The following is an 18,072-nucleotide window of genomic DNA, read 5'->3' as shown; positions in this document are numbered from 1 at the left end:
CCCTGTAAAACAAACACTGAACACTGTTTTCACTTTTCACCTTTTTTTTTTCAAAAGCAATAATCCTCTTCAGATTTCTTTCAGTTAGCAAAAACAGGTACTAATGTAGCTCTTTCATTAAAGTGAAGGGGTATAAAACAAACTTTCTAAAATGGGGGATATCTGTATATGCAATATACATACTCATTCAGTGGAAATGCTGGGCCACAGGGTATGTGTATGTTCAGCTTCAGGAGCTTTCCAAAGTGCTTTACCCGTTTAGAAAGGATCACATTCCAGCAGAGGCCCGAAGGACAAAGGGGGATGGAAGCTGCATTGAGATTTCTCTCCTAACATCTCCACGGCTGTTCTGCCAAAAAAGTGTCTTTTCTTAAAGTGGTTAGACCAAACGGGAGAAGTCCCCCACCTCCTTTCTGCTGCGGTCTCCCAGTGACACTTTGGTGAGAGGAGCCTCTGTCATTTTGGTCAGACTCAGGGCGACAGGAGATGATGACTGATGACTCAGCCTCCGTGGCTCCACTTCCCAGAGCTCCACTCACCACATCAGTAAGCCTGGCACTGAGGGGGAGACAGAATCACAACACGTGTTGCTGTCCATTCTCGCAGAGATGTCAAGAGCCAAGGCCCGAGAAGAGGAGAGAACTGGGGTAAATACGTCAGTGGGAAAAAGACCAAGCTAGGGACCTGAAATTCATGTCTAAAGAATTAAGTAACAGTGGCAAATGAAAACAAAAGGCCCGACTGCTAAAATAACCCATGGTACCTGTCTCAGATTCCCAGGCATCTCTATGTTTTGGGGAGGTCTTGGGACTCAGGGCTTGGCCAAATGTGTGGCCTGGGAGGAAAGCCATCAATAGAAGTTGGAATTTGGGCTTTCTTCTCGACAGAAATGAAAGGAGGCAGAAAAAAACAAAAAAACAAAAACCTGGCCACAGTAATGCCTGTAAATGGTGTGTGGGTGTGAGGCCCTGCCTCTTTGTCCTGGTTCAGGAAGTATGAACAAAACTAGTAGAAATGGGGCATTTTGGGAAAAAGTTTCCAGTGTGAAAAAAGAGTATAGTTGCTTTGCCCTCCGATGTTTTATTAGAGTTTCCTCTGGGTACAGAGAGATGCCAGTGTGCTGTTTTCAGATGGTGCTCATAAAGTCCTGTCTTTTAAAGAAAAGAAACAGTAAAAATGATTGGTGCGTCAAGGTGAGGTTTCCTTTTACACACATGTGGCCACAAGTGGCTGATCCTTTTCTGAACTGCATGCAGTGTCTTTAAGGTGGCTAAGCAGGTGTGCAGCAAACTGCCCTTAGTCACGGTGCCCAGGGCTATAAAGGGCTGAGTCTTATGCCAAAATCTCTTTTGGTTATTTTTCTTTATTTAGTAGGTACAAAAAGTGAGATTTTGAAAGTAGCACAGGCTCATCATTTTGAACTTTAGTTGAGTGTTCATGTTTATAGATTAGAGCTGTAGATGTAGAAAGCATTAAAGACTGGAATGTATATATCCTGTCACAGTTGTGTGTATGTGTGTTCTAAGAAAATTTCTTGTATGAGATAAGTCTCTTCCATTTATTTGTTTTCCCTAAGAGTTTTCTGGGAAAATAATGGTTAAATTAGCTAAGAAAATTCTGATTAGTTGAGTTTCACTTATATCAGTTTCCTTCTATAGGCATAAAGGAAAGAAGAAAGGGATAAATGGCCCATTTAAACATGGGGCCCCATGTGGTCCAGTCTGTATGACATGTCACATTCAACTAACCACAGGTTTGACAACTGAGACAAATCAGAAGGTAATTCATACATTTACTGAGACTCTCAAAGAATGTCAAAAGAGTAGAAATCCTTAAAATTATTTCTTCATCTCTTGTTCTATTTCCCACCCACTCTAAAGTTCTTTCCAAAGACTTTCTCAACTCATCAAATCTCTTTCTCATCCCTGCATGCACTCAGAGTTCTTGTCTTTCCCCCCTTTTTTCTCCCCCAACAAAGTAAGTTTCCACCCCCCCCACTTCTAAGGTTAAAATTATATGCATCCTCAGTTTGTCTATTGTCTTCTAATATTCAGATCTTTCTTTTTAAAAATTTTATTGAAGTATAGTTGATTTACAATGTGTTAATTTCTGCTGTACAGCAAAGTGATTCAGTTATACATATATATATCCTTTTTCATATTCTTTTCCATTATGGTTTGTCACCGTTTGTTGAGTACAGTTCCCTCTGCTATACAGTAGGACCTTGTTGTTTATCCATCCTCTATATAATAGTTTGCATCTGCTAATCCCAAACTCCCAGTCCTTCCCTCCCCTTCCTGCCTCCACTTTGGCCACCACAAGTCTGTTCTCTATATCTGTGAGTCTGTTTCTGTTTCATAGGTATGTTCATATGTGCTGTATTTTAGATTCCACACACAAGTGATATCATTTGGTATTTGTCTTTCTCTTTCTGACGTACTCGCTTAGCGTGATAATCTCTAGATCCATCCATATTGCTGCTAATGGCATTATTTCATTCTTTTTTATGGCTGAGTAGTATTCTAGATCTTTCTATTCATTGTTCTGATTAGCTTCACAGAAGTCCTGGAGACAAGCACACAGTCACAGAGGGGCAAAGTTGTAAACTCTTATACATTAATGGTTTTGGTGCCACTTGCTCAGTAATTTTTAATATAATCCACGTAACAGGAAGGGATGAGGGAAAGGGTTGAAATGTGGAACAAGATGAGCACGGCTTTGAGCAGAGAAATAATTCTGCCTAGACCCACCTCTTCCCCTCCTGTGTTGACATCACATATGCCCATACTTTTCCCTGGAAGCCCCATTTCTTGAAACCTGATAATCATAAACCAATAAACCATCCCCTTGGAAATGTGGCTACTTTTTGATGGTTATTTGATCAGAAGAAGAAACCTAAAAGGGAGAGAACAGAACTTCAAGGTCAAGTTTAGCCATTTCTCTGGTATCTCATGTCTAATGCCTGAGAGTTTCTTCATTAAGACTCATTTCTTTATTAAAATCAAACAGTATCTGGACTTTCCTGGTGGTGCAGTGGTTAAGGATCTGCCTGCCGATGCAGGGTTCAAGCCCTGGTCTGGGAAGCTCCCCTATGCCACGGAGCAACTAAGCCTGCGGGCCACAACTACTGAGCCTGCGCTCTAGAGCCCGGAGGCCACAACTATTCAGCCTGCGCACCTAGAGCCCGTGCTTTGCAGCAAGAGAAGCCACCGCAATGAGAAGCCCGCGCACCACAACAAAGAGTAGCCTCCACTCGCTGCAACTAGAGAAAGCCCGCGCGCAGCAAAGAAGACCCAACACAGCCAAAAATAAAGGAAAAAAACCATATAAGTATATGATTTGATAAGATAAAAGCATGACAAAAAGTTAGACTAGAAAAAATACTAAATACATACTCAATATATACTCAACATTCCTAAGAGATTGTCAGATAAGAATTTTTATAGTGTGACAGAACAAAAAAATACTTCCTCAATGACTAGTATATTTAGAAAATTTCCATGTCATTTGTACTTGTCTAGAAAGAGCTATTTCAAAAGCATCTAGCTGTCTTGAGATTAAACTTGTCTGCCCTTGGAGAAAGAAGCAATTGCCTGTTCACTCATTCATTAACTCAAAATATATTTAAATAGAATTCACCATGTACCAAGCACAGTATTAGGTACTAGGAGTAGGACAGAGAATAACATGGGGGACTTCCCTGGTGGCGTAGTGGTTAAGAATCTGCCTGCTAATGCAGGGGACACGGGTTCGAGCCCTGGTCCGGGAAGATCCTACATGCCATGGAGCAACTAAGCCCGCGGGCCACAACTACTGAGCCTGTGCTCTAGAGCCCGCCTGCCACAACTACTGAAGCCCATGTGCCTAGAGCCTGTGCTTAGCAACAAAGAGAAGCCACTGCAATGAGAAGCCCGTGCACCGAAACGAAGGGTAGCCCCCGCTCGCTGCAACTAGAGAGAAAGCCCGCGAGCAGCAACGAAGAGCCACGCATCCAAAAATAAATAAATAAATAAATTTATATACATAAAAAAAGACTAACATGGTCCTTACCCTCAGGTAGCTTACAATGTAATAGGGAAAGCAGACATTGAGTAGGTTATTACTCATTCAGACATTGAATGTGTGCATTGAGAGTTATGATGGAGAAGTACATGGTGCTATTGAAGCTAGTCAGTCAGGGAAGGCTTTAGGAAGAATATGATTTTAAATAAAAGAGGACAGAGTTGCCTTCCTTTCTTTGGCATATTAAACCATATGAATATCTGTTGAGCGATCCAGGTGCTACTGCTGCCACCTCTGGGCATGTCTTTCTCCTTTGCCTGAAAAGAATACATTAACCTCAGATTAAGCAAAGAGCTCATAAAATGCCTGATGGCACACCGACCAATCAAAACATACCAAGCATTCTTCTCCAGAGGATTGGGAAAGAGATTCATTTTGAAATAATTATCTGGCAATAGGTTCAACCTGAAAAAAATAAACATGAAGCCATAATTATTTTTCAACAGAACTAGAGACATTCATCCTAGTTTTTGAAACTGTATATCTATTTCAGAGCACTGGAAGCTCAATACTATGTTTTATGTTCTAAGGGTAAAAACATGATGTCTGTTTTATTTCACAACATGAATTGAAAGCATTTGTGGGACACGATGTTGTTTTGGTTCAATAGATTGTTCAAGGTTCCTTAGGAGTTTTATCCAGTAACTGCTTTCAGCTTTAAGATATTAATGTTTCCTTTTGGTTTTCAAATCCAAAGACTGTGTAAGCAGATTTTTCTGTTTTTGATGCCTTAGTCTACTGCTAGGGTGGTTTAAGGTCATCAATCACATAACTGAGAGTAATAAAGAACTCTGGCTAAGAGTTTTTACACAAATAAAACTTGCATTGGTTTGAGTAGGGATGGAGATTATTCAAGGATTGCGGGAATAGCTTGGAGTCAAACCTCAAAAATGTCCCAGGTTTGCAGCTCATGCGCTGGTTGGGAAGGCTGCCCCTCACGTTAATTCAGGTAGGATGCTGGCCAGGCTCAAGTTAGGAAAATGAGAGGACCTGATGGGAACAATAAAGGGATTGATACCCTTGGGCTATTCAGCAAGTCTTGGGAATCTTTCTGCCAAGAAAACCTGCTCTCTCTCCTTTCTTTCTCTGGGGATCCAAGTCCAGGGTTTGTGTTTAGGAACAAAATGAACTAAGTCAAGTTTGTCATAGACTGTTTTCTCTCAGGACCCTTTTCCCCTTCCCGGATCTGTTATTTTTATCTTCCCGTGCTCAGAATTTTCCTACTGCCCTATAGAGGCCCAGAGTTCACCACTGTGGAGCCCTATTTGGTCTGCCCTACTTGGCCCAATATTGCTACCTGTTTTGGTATTTTCCCCCCAATTTTACACTTCCCCACTATTTCAGTTTCCTATTGTTGCAAACAAGTTCCTACAAACTTAGGGCTTAAAACAACACAAATTTATTATTTTACACGTCTGGAGGTCAGAAGTCTGAAATGGTCTCATTGTGTTAAAATCAAAGTCAGCAGGGCTGTGTTGCTTTCTGGAGACTCTAGGGGAGAATCCATTATCCTGTCTTTGCTAGTTTCTATAAGCGTCCTTTCATCTTCAAAGCCAGCAATGGCTGGTTGACTCTTTCTCGCATCATATATCTCTAACTTTGCTTTTGTCATCACATTCTATTCTGACTCTTAACTCTCCTAGTATTTCCCTTTCCAATCATAACACTCTTCCATACCATTGGAGGTAACCATTGAAGTAACTTTTATTGGTTCATTACCTTTTCATTTTAGTTTTGCCACCCAGTTACATATACCTAAACAATATATTTTTATCTTTGAACTTTATATAAGTGAAATCACACACTACCTATTTTATTGTGGTTGACTTTCTTTCTCCACTTAAAATTTTTTTTGAAATAAACTCAAATTTATAGAAAAGTTGAAAATATGGGTCAAAACTTTTTTTTCCTTGCACTATTTGAGATAGATTGCTAACATAATGCCCCATCATTTTAGAATTTTTTAGTTCTTTTATAAACAAGAACATTCTGCTGCACAACCTCAATGCAACCATCAAAAGCAGGCAATTAGTCTTGGTGCAGTAACATCTACTCCTTAGATTCCATTGAAGTTTTGTAAATTGTCCTGATAAAGTCATATATAGCTAACAGACCCCATTCAGAACCACATGTTGCATTTATTTGTCCTCTATCTTTAGTCTCCTGCAATCCAAAATAGTTCCTCAAATTTTCCTTGACTTTCAGGACCATGACACTTTTACAGATTATAGGTCAGTTATTTTGTGGAATGTCCCTTAATTGGAGCTTATCTGATGTTTCCTCTTGACCAGATTTAATTTATGCATCTTGGCAGAAAAACTATAGAAGTGATATTATGTTCTTTGCATTCTACCAGGTGGCACATAATTTCAGTTTGTTCCATATTGATGTTGTCCATTTTGGTCATTTGATTAAGCTAAGTCTGCTAGGCTTCTCAGCTGTAGATTTACTCTTTTCCCCTTTATAATTAATAGATATTTTATGGGAAGATTTTTTATGATATTGAAGTACCTCATTTAAATATACCACAAAACTTTCAGCTTATTCATTTTAAAATGTATATTAAATTTGGGTCATGGTTTCCAATTTTACTCAATGGGTTATAATGCTTTAATATATTATTTATTGTGATGCTCAAATCATCCCAGACGGGGTCCCTTCAAGATAGTTCTTTGCCCCTTTGACATATCACCATCATTCTTTGAGAAATTTCTCATTTTCTGGCACAAGAAGAAAGAATGTTCCAGGATTGTCTTCTACTTTCCCTGCCTCTACCCTGGAACCAGCTATACCTCTGAGAAATTTAACTCCAAGATTCCATTTAATGGATATTTAGAGAACAAGATCCGGGCACTATGTGTGCTCACTGCTACTGAGGGTACTGCTGCTCCCATGCCCTTTTAGTGGACACAGCTCGAGAGTATATGTATGTGTATACATACATTTATATGTATATATGCATATATACCTCATATGTATATATATAATATTCATACATAACAATATTCATTTATATCTGTATTTATTTCTCTATCAATCTATGTGTTAAAAACTATGAGTCCACAATGATAACTCTAATTTTAATTGAATACCACAGGGTTTATTCTAGTTTTCCCTTTCCATATTTTTACTCCCTTTCTCTGAACAATTAGAAAGCTGCTTCCCATTATTCTTAACAAATTTACTTAATCGATGAATCCTTTTTGTACAACCAATCTCCCATCACAGCTGCTGGTCCCTCCCCTACTTTTCTGCTCTCATCATTTTACTGGTGCTCTGACACCATGCAATGGGCCTGTGACCACCCTTATGACCCTTTGTAATCCCTCCAACTTGCTCTTTCCTAAGCAACCACTTATTTCTATCTCAGTAGATTAGTTCAAATTTTCCACTGTAAGTGGAATCATACAGTGTGTACTCTTTCATTCAGCCTAATTAATTTAAGATTTATCCATGTTGTTGTGTTACTAGTTCATTCCTTGTTATTGCTGAGCTGTATACCATTGTATGGATATATAAAAAATTTGTTTATCTGTTCACCTGTTGATGGACATTTGTGTTGTTTCCACTTTTTGACTAATAAAAATAAAGCTGCCATAAACATTCATGTGCAAGTCTTTGTATGGATATATATCTCCTTTTCTCTTGGGTATATACCTATGAATCAGATGACTAGATAATATTATAGGTATATGTTTAACTTCTAAAGAAACTGCCAAAATATTTTCCAAAGTGGTGTACCATTTACATTTCTACCAGCAGTGTGTGAAAGTTTCAGGTTTTCTACATCCCTGTCCAAACTCAGTAAGGTCAGTCTTTTTTTTAAAAATAAATTTATGTATTTATTTATTTTTGGCTGCATTGGGTCTTTGTTGCTGCACGCGGGCTTTCTCTAGTTGCAGTGAGTGGGGGCTACTCTTAGTTGCGGTGTGCGGGCTTCTCATTGCGGTGGCTTCTCTTGTTGTGGAGCACGGACTCTAGGCACGCAGGCTTCAATAGTTGTGGCTTGTGGGCTGTAGAGCGCAGGCTCAGTAGTTGTGGCGCACATCCTTAGTTGCTCCGCAGCATGTGAGATCTTCCCTGACCAGCGATCAAACCTGTGTCCCCTGCATTGGCAGGAGGATTCTTTTTTTTTTTTTCATCTTTATTGGAGTATAATTGCTTTACAATGTCATGTTAGTTTCTGCTTTATAACAAAGTGAATCAGTTATACATATACATATGTTCCCATAGCTCTTCCCTCTTGCGTCTCCCTCCCTCCCACCCTCCCTATCCCACCCCTCTAGGTGGTCACAAACCACCTAGCTGATCTCCCTGTGCTATGCGGCTACTTCCCACTAGCTATCTATTTTACATTTGGCAGTATATATATGTCCATGCCACTCTCTGGCAGGAGGATTCTTAACCACTGCACCACCAGGAAGTCCCAAGGTCAGTCTTTTTTAATTTTAGCCATTGTAATAGGTATGTAGTACCTCATTGTGCTTTTAATTTGCATTTCCCTGATGACTAATGATGTTGAACTTACTTTCATATGCCCTCTGTATATCTTCTTCTTTTTTTAAAAAAATATTGATTTATTTATTTGGCTGTGCTGGGGCTTAGTTGCAGCACGCGAGATCTTTGTTGAGGCATGTGGGATCTTTATTTTTTTTTTAGTTGTGGCATGTGGGATCTAGTTCCCTGACCAGGAATGGAACCCAGGCCCCCTGCATTGGGAGTGCGGGGTCTTATCCACTGGACCACCAGGGAAGTCCCTGTATATCTTCTTTGGTGAAGTATTTGATTAAATCTTTTGCCTAATTTTTAGTTTTGTTGTTTGTTCTCTTATAGTTGAGTTTCGAGAGTTCTTTGTATATTCTGGTTACAAGTGTTTTATCAGGTATATACTTTGCAAAGATTTTTTCCCAGTATGTGGCTTGCTTTTTCATTCACATTTGTTAATTTCATTTCATTTTCATTCTTTCATTTAAGAATGTTTCTTAAAGAGCAAAAATTTTTAAACTTTGATGAAGTCCAGTTTATGAATTTCCTTGTTATGAATTATCTTTTTGGCATCATATCTAAGAAATCTTTACTTAACCCAAGTTTACCGTAAGTATTTAATATTTTTGCTGCTGTTATAAATGGTAAGCCTTTTCAATTTCAATATCCAGATCTTTGTTGCTAGTATATAGATGTAATGCTATTTAGTTCCTCTCCATCATGTTTGGAGGCACATAATGACTGGTTTCCCACTCTTAGTCATGCTAAGATTTTTAAAAAAATAAATTTATATTTATTTATTTATTTGTTTTTATTTTTGGCTGTGTTGGGTCTTTGTTGCCGCATGCGGGCTTTCTCTAGTTGTGGCAAGCGGAGGCTACTCTTTGTTGCAGTGCGCGGACTTCTCATTGCGGTGGCTTCCCTTGTTGTGGAGCATGGGCTCTAGGCGCGCAGGCTTCAGTAGTTTTGGAACGCTGGCTCAGTAGTTGTGGCTCACGGGCTTAGTTGCTCCGCAACATGTGGGATCTTCCTGGACCAGGGCTCGAACCTGTGTCCCCTGCATTTGCAGGCGGATTCTTAACCACTGTGCCACCAGGGAAGTCCCAGTCATGCTAAGATTTGAATTGAGATAGTGTAATCAATATGATCTACAGTATCCATGAAAATGTTACCCATCAACCTTTCACCTAATATTTCTGGACCAAAAAACATTGCCTACATGATCTATTTTCATTAGGGGTTGCAAACTGATGATATTCTAATGCTATTGTTTTTCTTGCATTTACTAGCTGTGATTCATTTATAAAGAAGAAATTTCCTTGGTCATTTATTTTGTTAGCCTGAAGTAGTGTATCAGGAAACAATATAAAAACTTGATTCTTTTTTTTTTTTTTTTGCGGTACACGGGCCTCTCACTGTTGTGGCCTCTCCCGTTGCGGAGCACAGGCTCCAGACATGCAGGCTCAGCGGCCATGGCTCACGGGCCCAGCCGCTCCGCGGCATGTGGGATCTTCCCGGACCAGGGCACGAACCTGTGTCCCCTGCATCAGCAGGTGGACTCTCAACCATTGCACCACCAGGGAAGCCCTGATTCTTTCTTTTTATTGATCATTTTTAGAATAAAGATTTCATGCTCTAGCAACTTCTAAAAGTGATGAATGGGGACTTCCCTAGTGGTCCAGTGGTTAAGAATCTGCCTTCCAATGCAGGGGATGTGGGTTTGATCCTTGGTCAGGGAACTAAGATCCCACGCACTACAACTAGTGAGCCTGTGTGCTGCAACTACAGAGCCCATGTGCTCTGGAGCCCACATGCCACAACTAGAGAGAAGCCCACATGCCGCAACAAAAGATCCTGTGTTCCGCAAATAAACCCGTCGCAGCCAAAAATAAATAAGTATTAAAAAATAAAAATAAAGTGATGAATGAGTTTTTATTTTTGGATTATCATTATGAACACATATTTTTGTATATATTTCACATACTTCAGCTTATCAAGGCTATTATATTTTAGATGCTGGAATTGTCCCATCTTGGTCAGTATGAGACCCCTTCTAATTGGCTCCTGTATTCTTTCAGTATGACTCTAGTAGTAACTGATAACTTTCTTGCTTTCAGGCCAGACAAGATGTCTCAGATTCATCCTGCATATTTCCTGTTACAGATTTGGAACTGCCATTTCTATAAGGTGCCCTGGGTCCCTTCTTGGAGAAATGGTATAGAGAGATCACAATCTAGATGCTAGGGGCACTTATTGCTCTGGGATTGTCATTGTTTCTTTCAGTGGTGAATGTTCATAAGCAGAAGTATTTAATTTAATTTTTGTCAAATTTATTAATTTTTTGGGGGGTGTCGTGCCACATGTCTTGAGGGATCTTATTTCCCCAACTAGGGATTGAACCCGGGCCACTGGAGTGAAAGCACGGAGTCCTAACCACTGGACTGCCAGGGAATTCCCCATATTTTTCTTTTTTTAAAAAATTGATTAATTAAATTTTGCCTGCGTTGGGCCTTCGTTGCTGCAGACAGGCTTTCTCTAGTTGCAGCGAGCGGGGCCTACTCTTTGTTGTGGTGCGCAAACTTCTCATTGCGGTGGCTTCTCTTGTTGCGGAGCACAGGATCTAGGCGTAGGCTTCAGTTGTGGCTTGTGGGCTGTAGAGCGCGGCCTCAGTAGCTGTGGCACACAGGCTTAGTTGCTCCATGGCATGTGGGATCTTCCGGGACCAGGGCTCAAACCCATGTCCTCTGCATTGGCAGGTGGATTCTTAACCATTGCGCCACCAGGGAAGTCCCCCGTATTTTTCTTAATATTAACCTTATATTTTTTGTGTGTGTCTTGTTTGAGAATATTTCCTTACCCTGAAGTTCTAAAAATGTTCTCCTATGTCATCTTCTAAAATGGTTTATTGTCCTGCCTTTCGTACTCAGTGCCATGAGCTAACTGGAATTGATTTCGTTGCATGGTAAGTGTTCCAATATCATTTTCCTCCTAAATACTGCTCAACTTTCCTGTCATTATGTATTGAAAAGTTCACCCATTTCTAATTACTCTGCAGTACTACCTTTGTCCTAAATCATCTATCCATATATGTGTAGGTCAGTTTCTGGAGCACACATACTTTATGCTATTGGTCTAGTTGTCTGTCTGTGCACCACTATTATAGTTTAATGTCAATTTCCAGTAGAGTCAATCTTCCAACTGTAATTATTTCTTGTGTATTCTAGGCTTTTTGTATTTTATACATATTTTAGAATTGGTTTGTTAATATCTCTCTGAAAACCTATGGAGATTTTTATTGGATTGCATTGAAATTTTAGATAAAATTGTTGAGAACTGTTATCTTTATGCTTTTGCATCTTCCAATCCATGTGCATATACCTCTTTATTTCTTTAGGTCTCTTAATTTTCTTTATTAAAATTTTGCAGTTTTTGCTGTATAAATTGTAAAAATCTTAAGTTATAGTTATTCCTAGTTACTTAATATTTTGATATTATAATAAATGGAATATTCTTTTAACTTGTTTTCTAAATGTTTGCTGCTCATATACAGAAGTAACAAAAATTATTGTATAAGTTTCAGGTACAGCATTATAATTTGATATCTATAACACTACAAATTGATCACCAGCACAAGTCTAGTTACCATCCATCACCAACAGTTGACCCCCTTTACCAATTTCATGCATCTCCCAGTTCCCTTCCTCTCTGGTAACCACTAATGTGATCTCTGTATCTATGAGTTTGTTTTTGTTTTATTTTACTTGTTCATTTTGTTTTTGTTTTAGATTCCACATGAGTGAACATATATGGTATTTGTCTTTCTCCATCTGACTTATTTCACTTAGCATAATGCTCTCAAGTTCCATCCATGTTGTTGCAAATGTCAGAATATCATTCTTTTTTATGGGAGAGTAGTATTCCATTGTGTGTGTGTATCACTGTCACATCTTTTTTTATACGTTCATCCATCAATGGACACTTAGGTTGTTTCCCTATCTTGGCTAATGTAAATAATGCTGCTGTGAATGTAGGGGTGCATCTATCTTTTCATGTGTTTTGTATAAACACCCAGAAGTGGAATAACTGGATCATATGGTAGCTCTATTCTTAATTGTTTTAGGAATCTCTGTACTATTTTCCATAGTGGATAAACCAATTTATAGTTCCACCAGCAGTGCACTAGGGTTGCCTGTTTCCCACATCCTCTCCTACATTTGTTATTTCTTTCTTTCTTTTTTTTGGTAAAATGCCATTCCAACAGGTATTAGCTGTGAGGTGATATCTCACTGTGGTTTTGATTTGCATTTCCCTAATGATTAGTGATGTCGAACATCTTTTCATGTGTCTGTTGGCCATCTGTATGTCTTCTTTGGAAGAATGTTTATTCAGATTTTCTGCCCATTTTTAAATTGGGTTTTTTTTTTGTTAAGTTAATGAGTTCTTTATACCTTTTGGATATTATTCCCTTATAAAATGTACGGTTTGCAAATGTTTTCTTCCATTCAGTAGTCATCTTTTCACTTTGTTGATGGTTTCCTTTGTAGTGCAGCAGCTTTTTAGTTTGATATAGTCCAATTTGTTTATTTTTGCTTTTGTTTCCTTTGCCTTCGTAGTCAGATCCATAAAAACATCACTAAAACAGATGTCAGTGAGGTTACTGCCTATGTTTTCTTCTAGGAATTTTATGGTTTCAGGTCTTACATTCAAGTGTTTAATCCATTCCTAGTTAATTTTTGTGCATGGTGTAAGATAGTGGTCTACTTTCATTCTTTTGTGTGTGGCTCTTCAGTTTTCCCAACACCATTAAATGAAAAGATTGTCCTTTCTCCATTTTATGATCTTTGCTCCTTTGTCATAAATTGTCCATATAATTGTGGGCATATTTCTGGGCTCTCAATTCTGATCCATTGATTGGTGTGTCTGATTTTGTGCCAGTACCATACTGTTTTGATTACTGCAGCTTTTAAGTAGAGTTTGAAATCAGGGAGTGTGATACTGCCAGCTGTGTTCATTTTTCTCTCAAGATTGTTTTGGCTATTTGGAATCTTCTGTGGTTCATACAAAATTTAAAATTATTCATTCTAGTTCTGTGAAAAATGTCATAGGGATTTTGATAGAGATCATATTGAACCTGTAGATTGCTTTGGGTAGTATGGATATTTTAACAATATTAATTCTTCCAATCCATGATCATGGATTTCCTTTTATTTGTGTCTTCTTTAACTTCTTTCATCCGTGCCTTATAGTTTTCAGAGTACAGATCTTTCACCTCTTGGTTAAATTTATTCCTAGGTAGTTTATTCTTTTTAATGCAATTATAAGTGGAATTACATTTTTTTCTCTTGCTTATAGTGCATTATTAGTGTACAGAAATACCACAAATTTCTGTATATTGATTTTGTGTCCTGCCATTTTACTGAATTCATCTGTTATTCCTGAGAGTTTTTTGGTGAAGTCTTTAGGGTTTTCTACATATAGTATCATGTTATCCATAAATAGTGACATTTACTTCTTTCTTTCTGATTTGGATGACTTTTATTTCTTTTTCTTGACTAATTGCTGAGTCTAGGACTTCCAGTACTGTGTTGAATAGAAGTGGTGAGAGTGGGCAACCTTGTCTTGTTCCTGATTAGAGGAAAATCTTTCAGCTTTTCACCATTGAGTATGATGTTAGCAGTCAGCTTGTCCTATATGGCCTTTATTATGTTGAGGTATTCTCTATACCCACTTTGTTGAGATTTTTCATCATAAATGGATGTTGAATTTATAAAATGCTTTTGTTTTGCATCTGTTGAGATGATCATATGATTTTTGTCTTTCATTTTGTTAATGTGATGTATCACATTGATTGATTTGCAGATGTTGAACCATCCTTGCATCCCACTTGAATGTGGTGTATGATCTTTTTAATGTATTGTTGGATTCGGTTTGCTAATATTTTGTTGAGTATTTTGCATTTAGGTTCATTAAGGATATTGGTTAATAATTTTCTTTTTCTTTTTTTTTTCCAGTATCCTTGGCTGGTTTTGGTGTCAGGGTAGTGCTGGCTTCATAAAATGTGTTTGGAAGGTTTCCCTTTCTTCAGTTTTTTCTTTGAAAGACTTTGAGGGGCTTCCCTGGTGGTGCAGTGGTTGAGAGTCCGCCTGCCGATGCAGGGGACACGGGTTCATGCCCTGGTCCGGGAAGATCCCGCATGCCGCGGAGTGGCTGGGTCTGTGAGCCATGGCAGCTGAGCCTGCGCGTCCGGAGCCTGCGGGAGAGGCCACACCAGTGAGAGGCCTGCGTACCAAAAAAAACAAAAAACAAACAAACAAAAAAACTGTATGAAAGACTTTGAGAAGGATAGGTATTAAATCTTCCTTGCGTGTTTTGTAGAATTTGCCAGTGAAGCTATCTGGTTCTGGGCTTTTGTTTGTTGGGAGATGTTTGATTACTGTTTCAATTTCCTTACTAGTAATTTGTCTATTCAGATTTTCTATGAAATAACAGATTTTTGTATTGATTTTGTATCTAGCAATCTTGCTAAACTGAATTAATAATTTATTTCTGGATTATTTTTGTATTTCTATATATAAAATCATATCACCTGCAAATAATGACATTTTTGTGTCCAACCCTAATATATTTCTTTTTTTTGAATTTTATTTTATTTTTTTATACAGCAGGTTCTTATTAACTATCCATTTTATACATATTAGTGTATATATGTCAATCCCAATCTCCCAATTCATCATACCACCCCCACCGCTTTTCCCCCTTGGTCTCCATACGTTTGTTCTCTACATCTGTGTCTCAGTTTTTGCCCTGCAAACCAGTTCATCTGTACCATTTTTCTAGGTTCCACATATATGCATTAATATATGATATTTGTTTTTCTCTTTCTGACTTATTTCACTCTGTATGACAGCCTCTAGATTCATCCACATCTCTACAAATGACCCAATTTTGTTCCTTTATATGGCCGAGTAATATTCCATTGTATATATGTACCACATCTTCTTTATCCATTTGTCTGTCGATGGGCATTTAGGTTGTTTCCATGACCTGGCTATTGTAAATAGTGCTGCAATGAACATTGGGGTGTGTGTGTCTTTTTGTATTATGGTTTTGTCCGGGTATATGTACAGTAGTGGGATTGCTGGGTCATGTGGTAATTCTATTTTTAGTTTTTTAAGGAACCTCCATACTGCTCTCCATAGTGGCTGTACCAATTCACATTCCCACCAACAATGCAAGAGGGTTCCCTTTTCTCCACACCCTCTCCAGCATTTATTGTTTCTAGATTTTTTGATGATGGCCATTCTGACTGGTGTGAGATGATATCTCATTGTAGTTTTGATTTGCATTTCTCTAATGATTAATGACGCTGAGCATTCTTTCATGTGTTTGCTGGCAATCTGTATGTCTTCTTTGGAGAAATGTCTATTTAGGTCTTCTGCCCATTTTTGGATTGGGTTGTTTGCTTTTTAATATTGAGCAGCATGAGCTGTTTATATATTTTGGAGATTAATCTTTTGTCTGTTGATTCATTTGCAAATATTTTCTCCCATTCTGAGGGTTGTCTTTTCGTCTTGTTTATGGTTTCCTTTGCTTTGCAAAACCTTTTAAGTTTCATTAGGTCCCATTTGTTGATTTTTGTTTTTATTTCCATTTTCTAGGAGGTGGATCAAAAAAAATCTTGCTGTGATTTATGTCAAAGAGTGTTCTTCCTGTGTTTTCCTCTAAGAGTTTGATAGTTTCTGGCCTTACATTTAGGTCTTTAATCCATTTTGAGCTTATTTTTGTGTATGGTGTTAGGGAGTGTTCTAATCTCATAATTTTACATGTACCTGTCCAGTTTTCCCAGCACCACTTATTGAAGAGGCTGTCCTTTCTCCACTGTACATTCTTCCCTCCTTTGTCAAAGATAAGGTGACCATATGTCCGTGGGTTTATCTCTGGGCTTTCTATCCTGTTCCATTGATCTATATTTCTGTTTTTGTGCCAGTACCATACTGTCTCAATTACTGTAGCTTTGTAGTATAGTCTGAAGCCAGGGAGCCTGATTCCTCCAGCTCCATTTTGCGTTCTTCATATTGTTTTGGCTATTCAGGGTCTTTGTGTTTCCATACAAATTGTTAAATTTTTTTGTTCTAGTTCTGTGAAAAATGCCAGTGGTAGTTTGATAGGGATTGCATTGAATCTGTAGATTGCTTTGGGTAGTGGAGTCATTTTCACAATGTTGATTCTTCCAATCCAAGAACATGGTATATCTCTCCATCTATTTGTATCATCTTTAATTTCTTTCATCAGTGTCTTATAATTTTCTGCATACAGGTCTTTTGTCTCCTTAGGTAGGTTTATTCCTAGATATTTTATTCTTTTTGTTGCAGTGGTAAATGGGAGTGTTTTCTAAATTTCTCTTTCAGATTTTTCATCATTAGTGTATAGGAATGCCAGAGATTTCTGTGCATTAATTTTGTATCCTGCTACTTTACCAAATTCATTGATTAGCTCTACTAGTTTTCTGGTAGCATCTTTAGGATTCTCTATGTATAGTATCCTGTCATCTGCAAACAGTGACAGCTTTACTTCTTCTTTTCCAATTTGGATTCCTTTTATTTCCTTTTCTTCTCTGATTGCTGTGGCTAAAACTTCCAAAAGTATGTTGAATAAGAGTGGTGAGAGTGGGCAACCTTGTCTTGTTCCTGATCTTAGTGGAAATGCTTTCAGTTTTTCACCATTGAGGACAATGTTGGCTGTGGTTTTGTCATGTATAGCCTTTATTATGTTGCAGAAAGTTCCCTCTGTGCCTACTTTCTGCAGGGTTTTTATCATAAATGGGTTTTGAATTTTGTGGAAAGCTTTCTCTGCATCTATTGAGATGATCATATGGTTTTTCTCCTTTAATTTGTTAATATGGTGTATCACGTTGATTGATTTGTGTATATTTAAGAATCCTTGCATTCCTGGGATAAACCCCACTTGATCATGGTGTATGATCCTTTTAATGTGCTGTTGGATTCTGTTTGCTAGTATTTTGTTGAGGAATTTTGCACCTATGTTCATCAGTGATATTGGCCTGTAGTTTTCTTTCTTTGTGACATCCTTGTCTGGTTTTGGTATCAGGGTGCTGGTGGCTTCGTAGAATGAGTTTGGGAGTGTTCCTCCCTCTGCTATGTTTTGGAAGAGTTTGAGAAGTATAGGTGTTAGCTCTTCTCTAAATGTTTGATAGAATTCGCCTGTGAAGCCATCTGGTCCTGGGCTTTTGTTTGTTGGAAGATTTTTAATCACAGTTTCTATTTCAGTGCTTGAGATTGGTCTGTTCATATTTTCTATTTCTTCCTGATTCAGTCTTGGCAGGTTGTGCATTTCCAAGAATTTGTCCATTTCTTCCAAGTTGTCCATTTTATTGGCATAGAGTTGTTTGCAGTAATCTCTCATGATCTTTTGTATTTCTGCAGTGTCAGTTGTTACTTCTCCTTTTTCATTTCTAATTCTATTGATTTGAATCTTCTCCCTTTTTTTCTTGATGAGTCTGGCTAA

General features: G+C 38.2%; 1 protein-coding gene across 8 annotated transcripts in view; it reads left to right on the top strand.

Moving 5' to 3' along the window:
- The window catches only part of LOC109550124 (uncharacterized), a 99,718-nt gene that overhangs the window by 25,340 nt on the left and 56,306 nt on the right, over nt 1–18,072 (top strand). The window contains exons 4-5 of one of the 8 annotated variants that reach the window (XM_073793583.1): nt 470–647; nt 1,659–1,779. The exons of the other annotated variants lie outside the window; for them this stretch is intronic. Coding sequence (XP_073649684.1) covers nt 470–647; nt 1,659–1,779 — 299 coding nt within the window. The remainder of the gene's footprint in view (nt 1–469; nt 648–1,658; nt 1,780–18,072) is intronic. 8 annotated transcript variants of the gene reach the window in all.

This window comes from Tursiops truncatus, chromosome 16, assembly GCF_011762595.2.
Source record: "Tursiops truncatus isolate mTurTru1 chromosome 16, mTurTru1.mat.Y, whole genome shotgun sequence".
Classification (NCBI taxonomy): domain Eukaryota; kingdom Metazoa; phylum Chordata; class Mammalia; order Artiodactyla; family Delphinidae; genus Tursiops; species Tursiops truncatus.
Note: the sequence above shows the minus strand (reverse complement) of the source record. Positions and strands in the feature narration are given on the sequence as shown.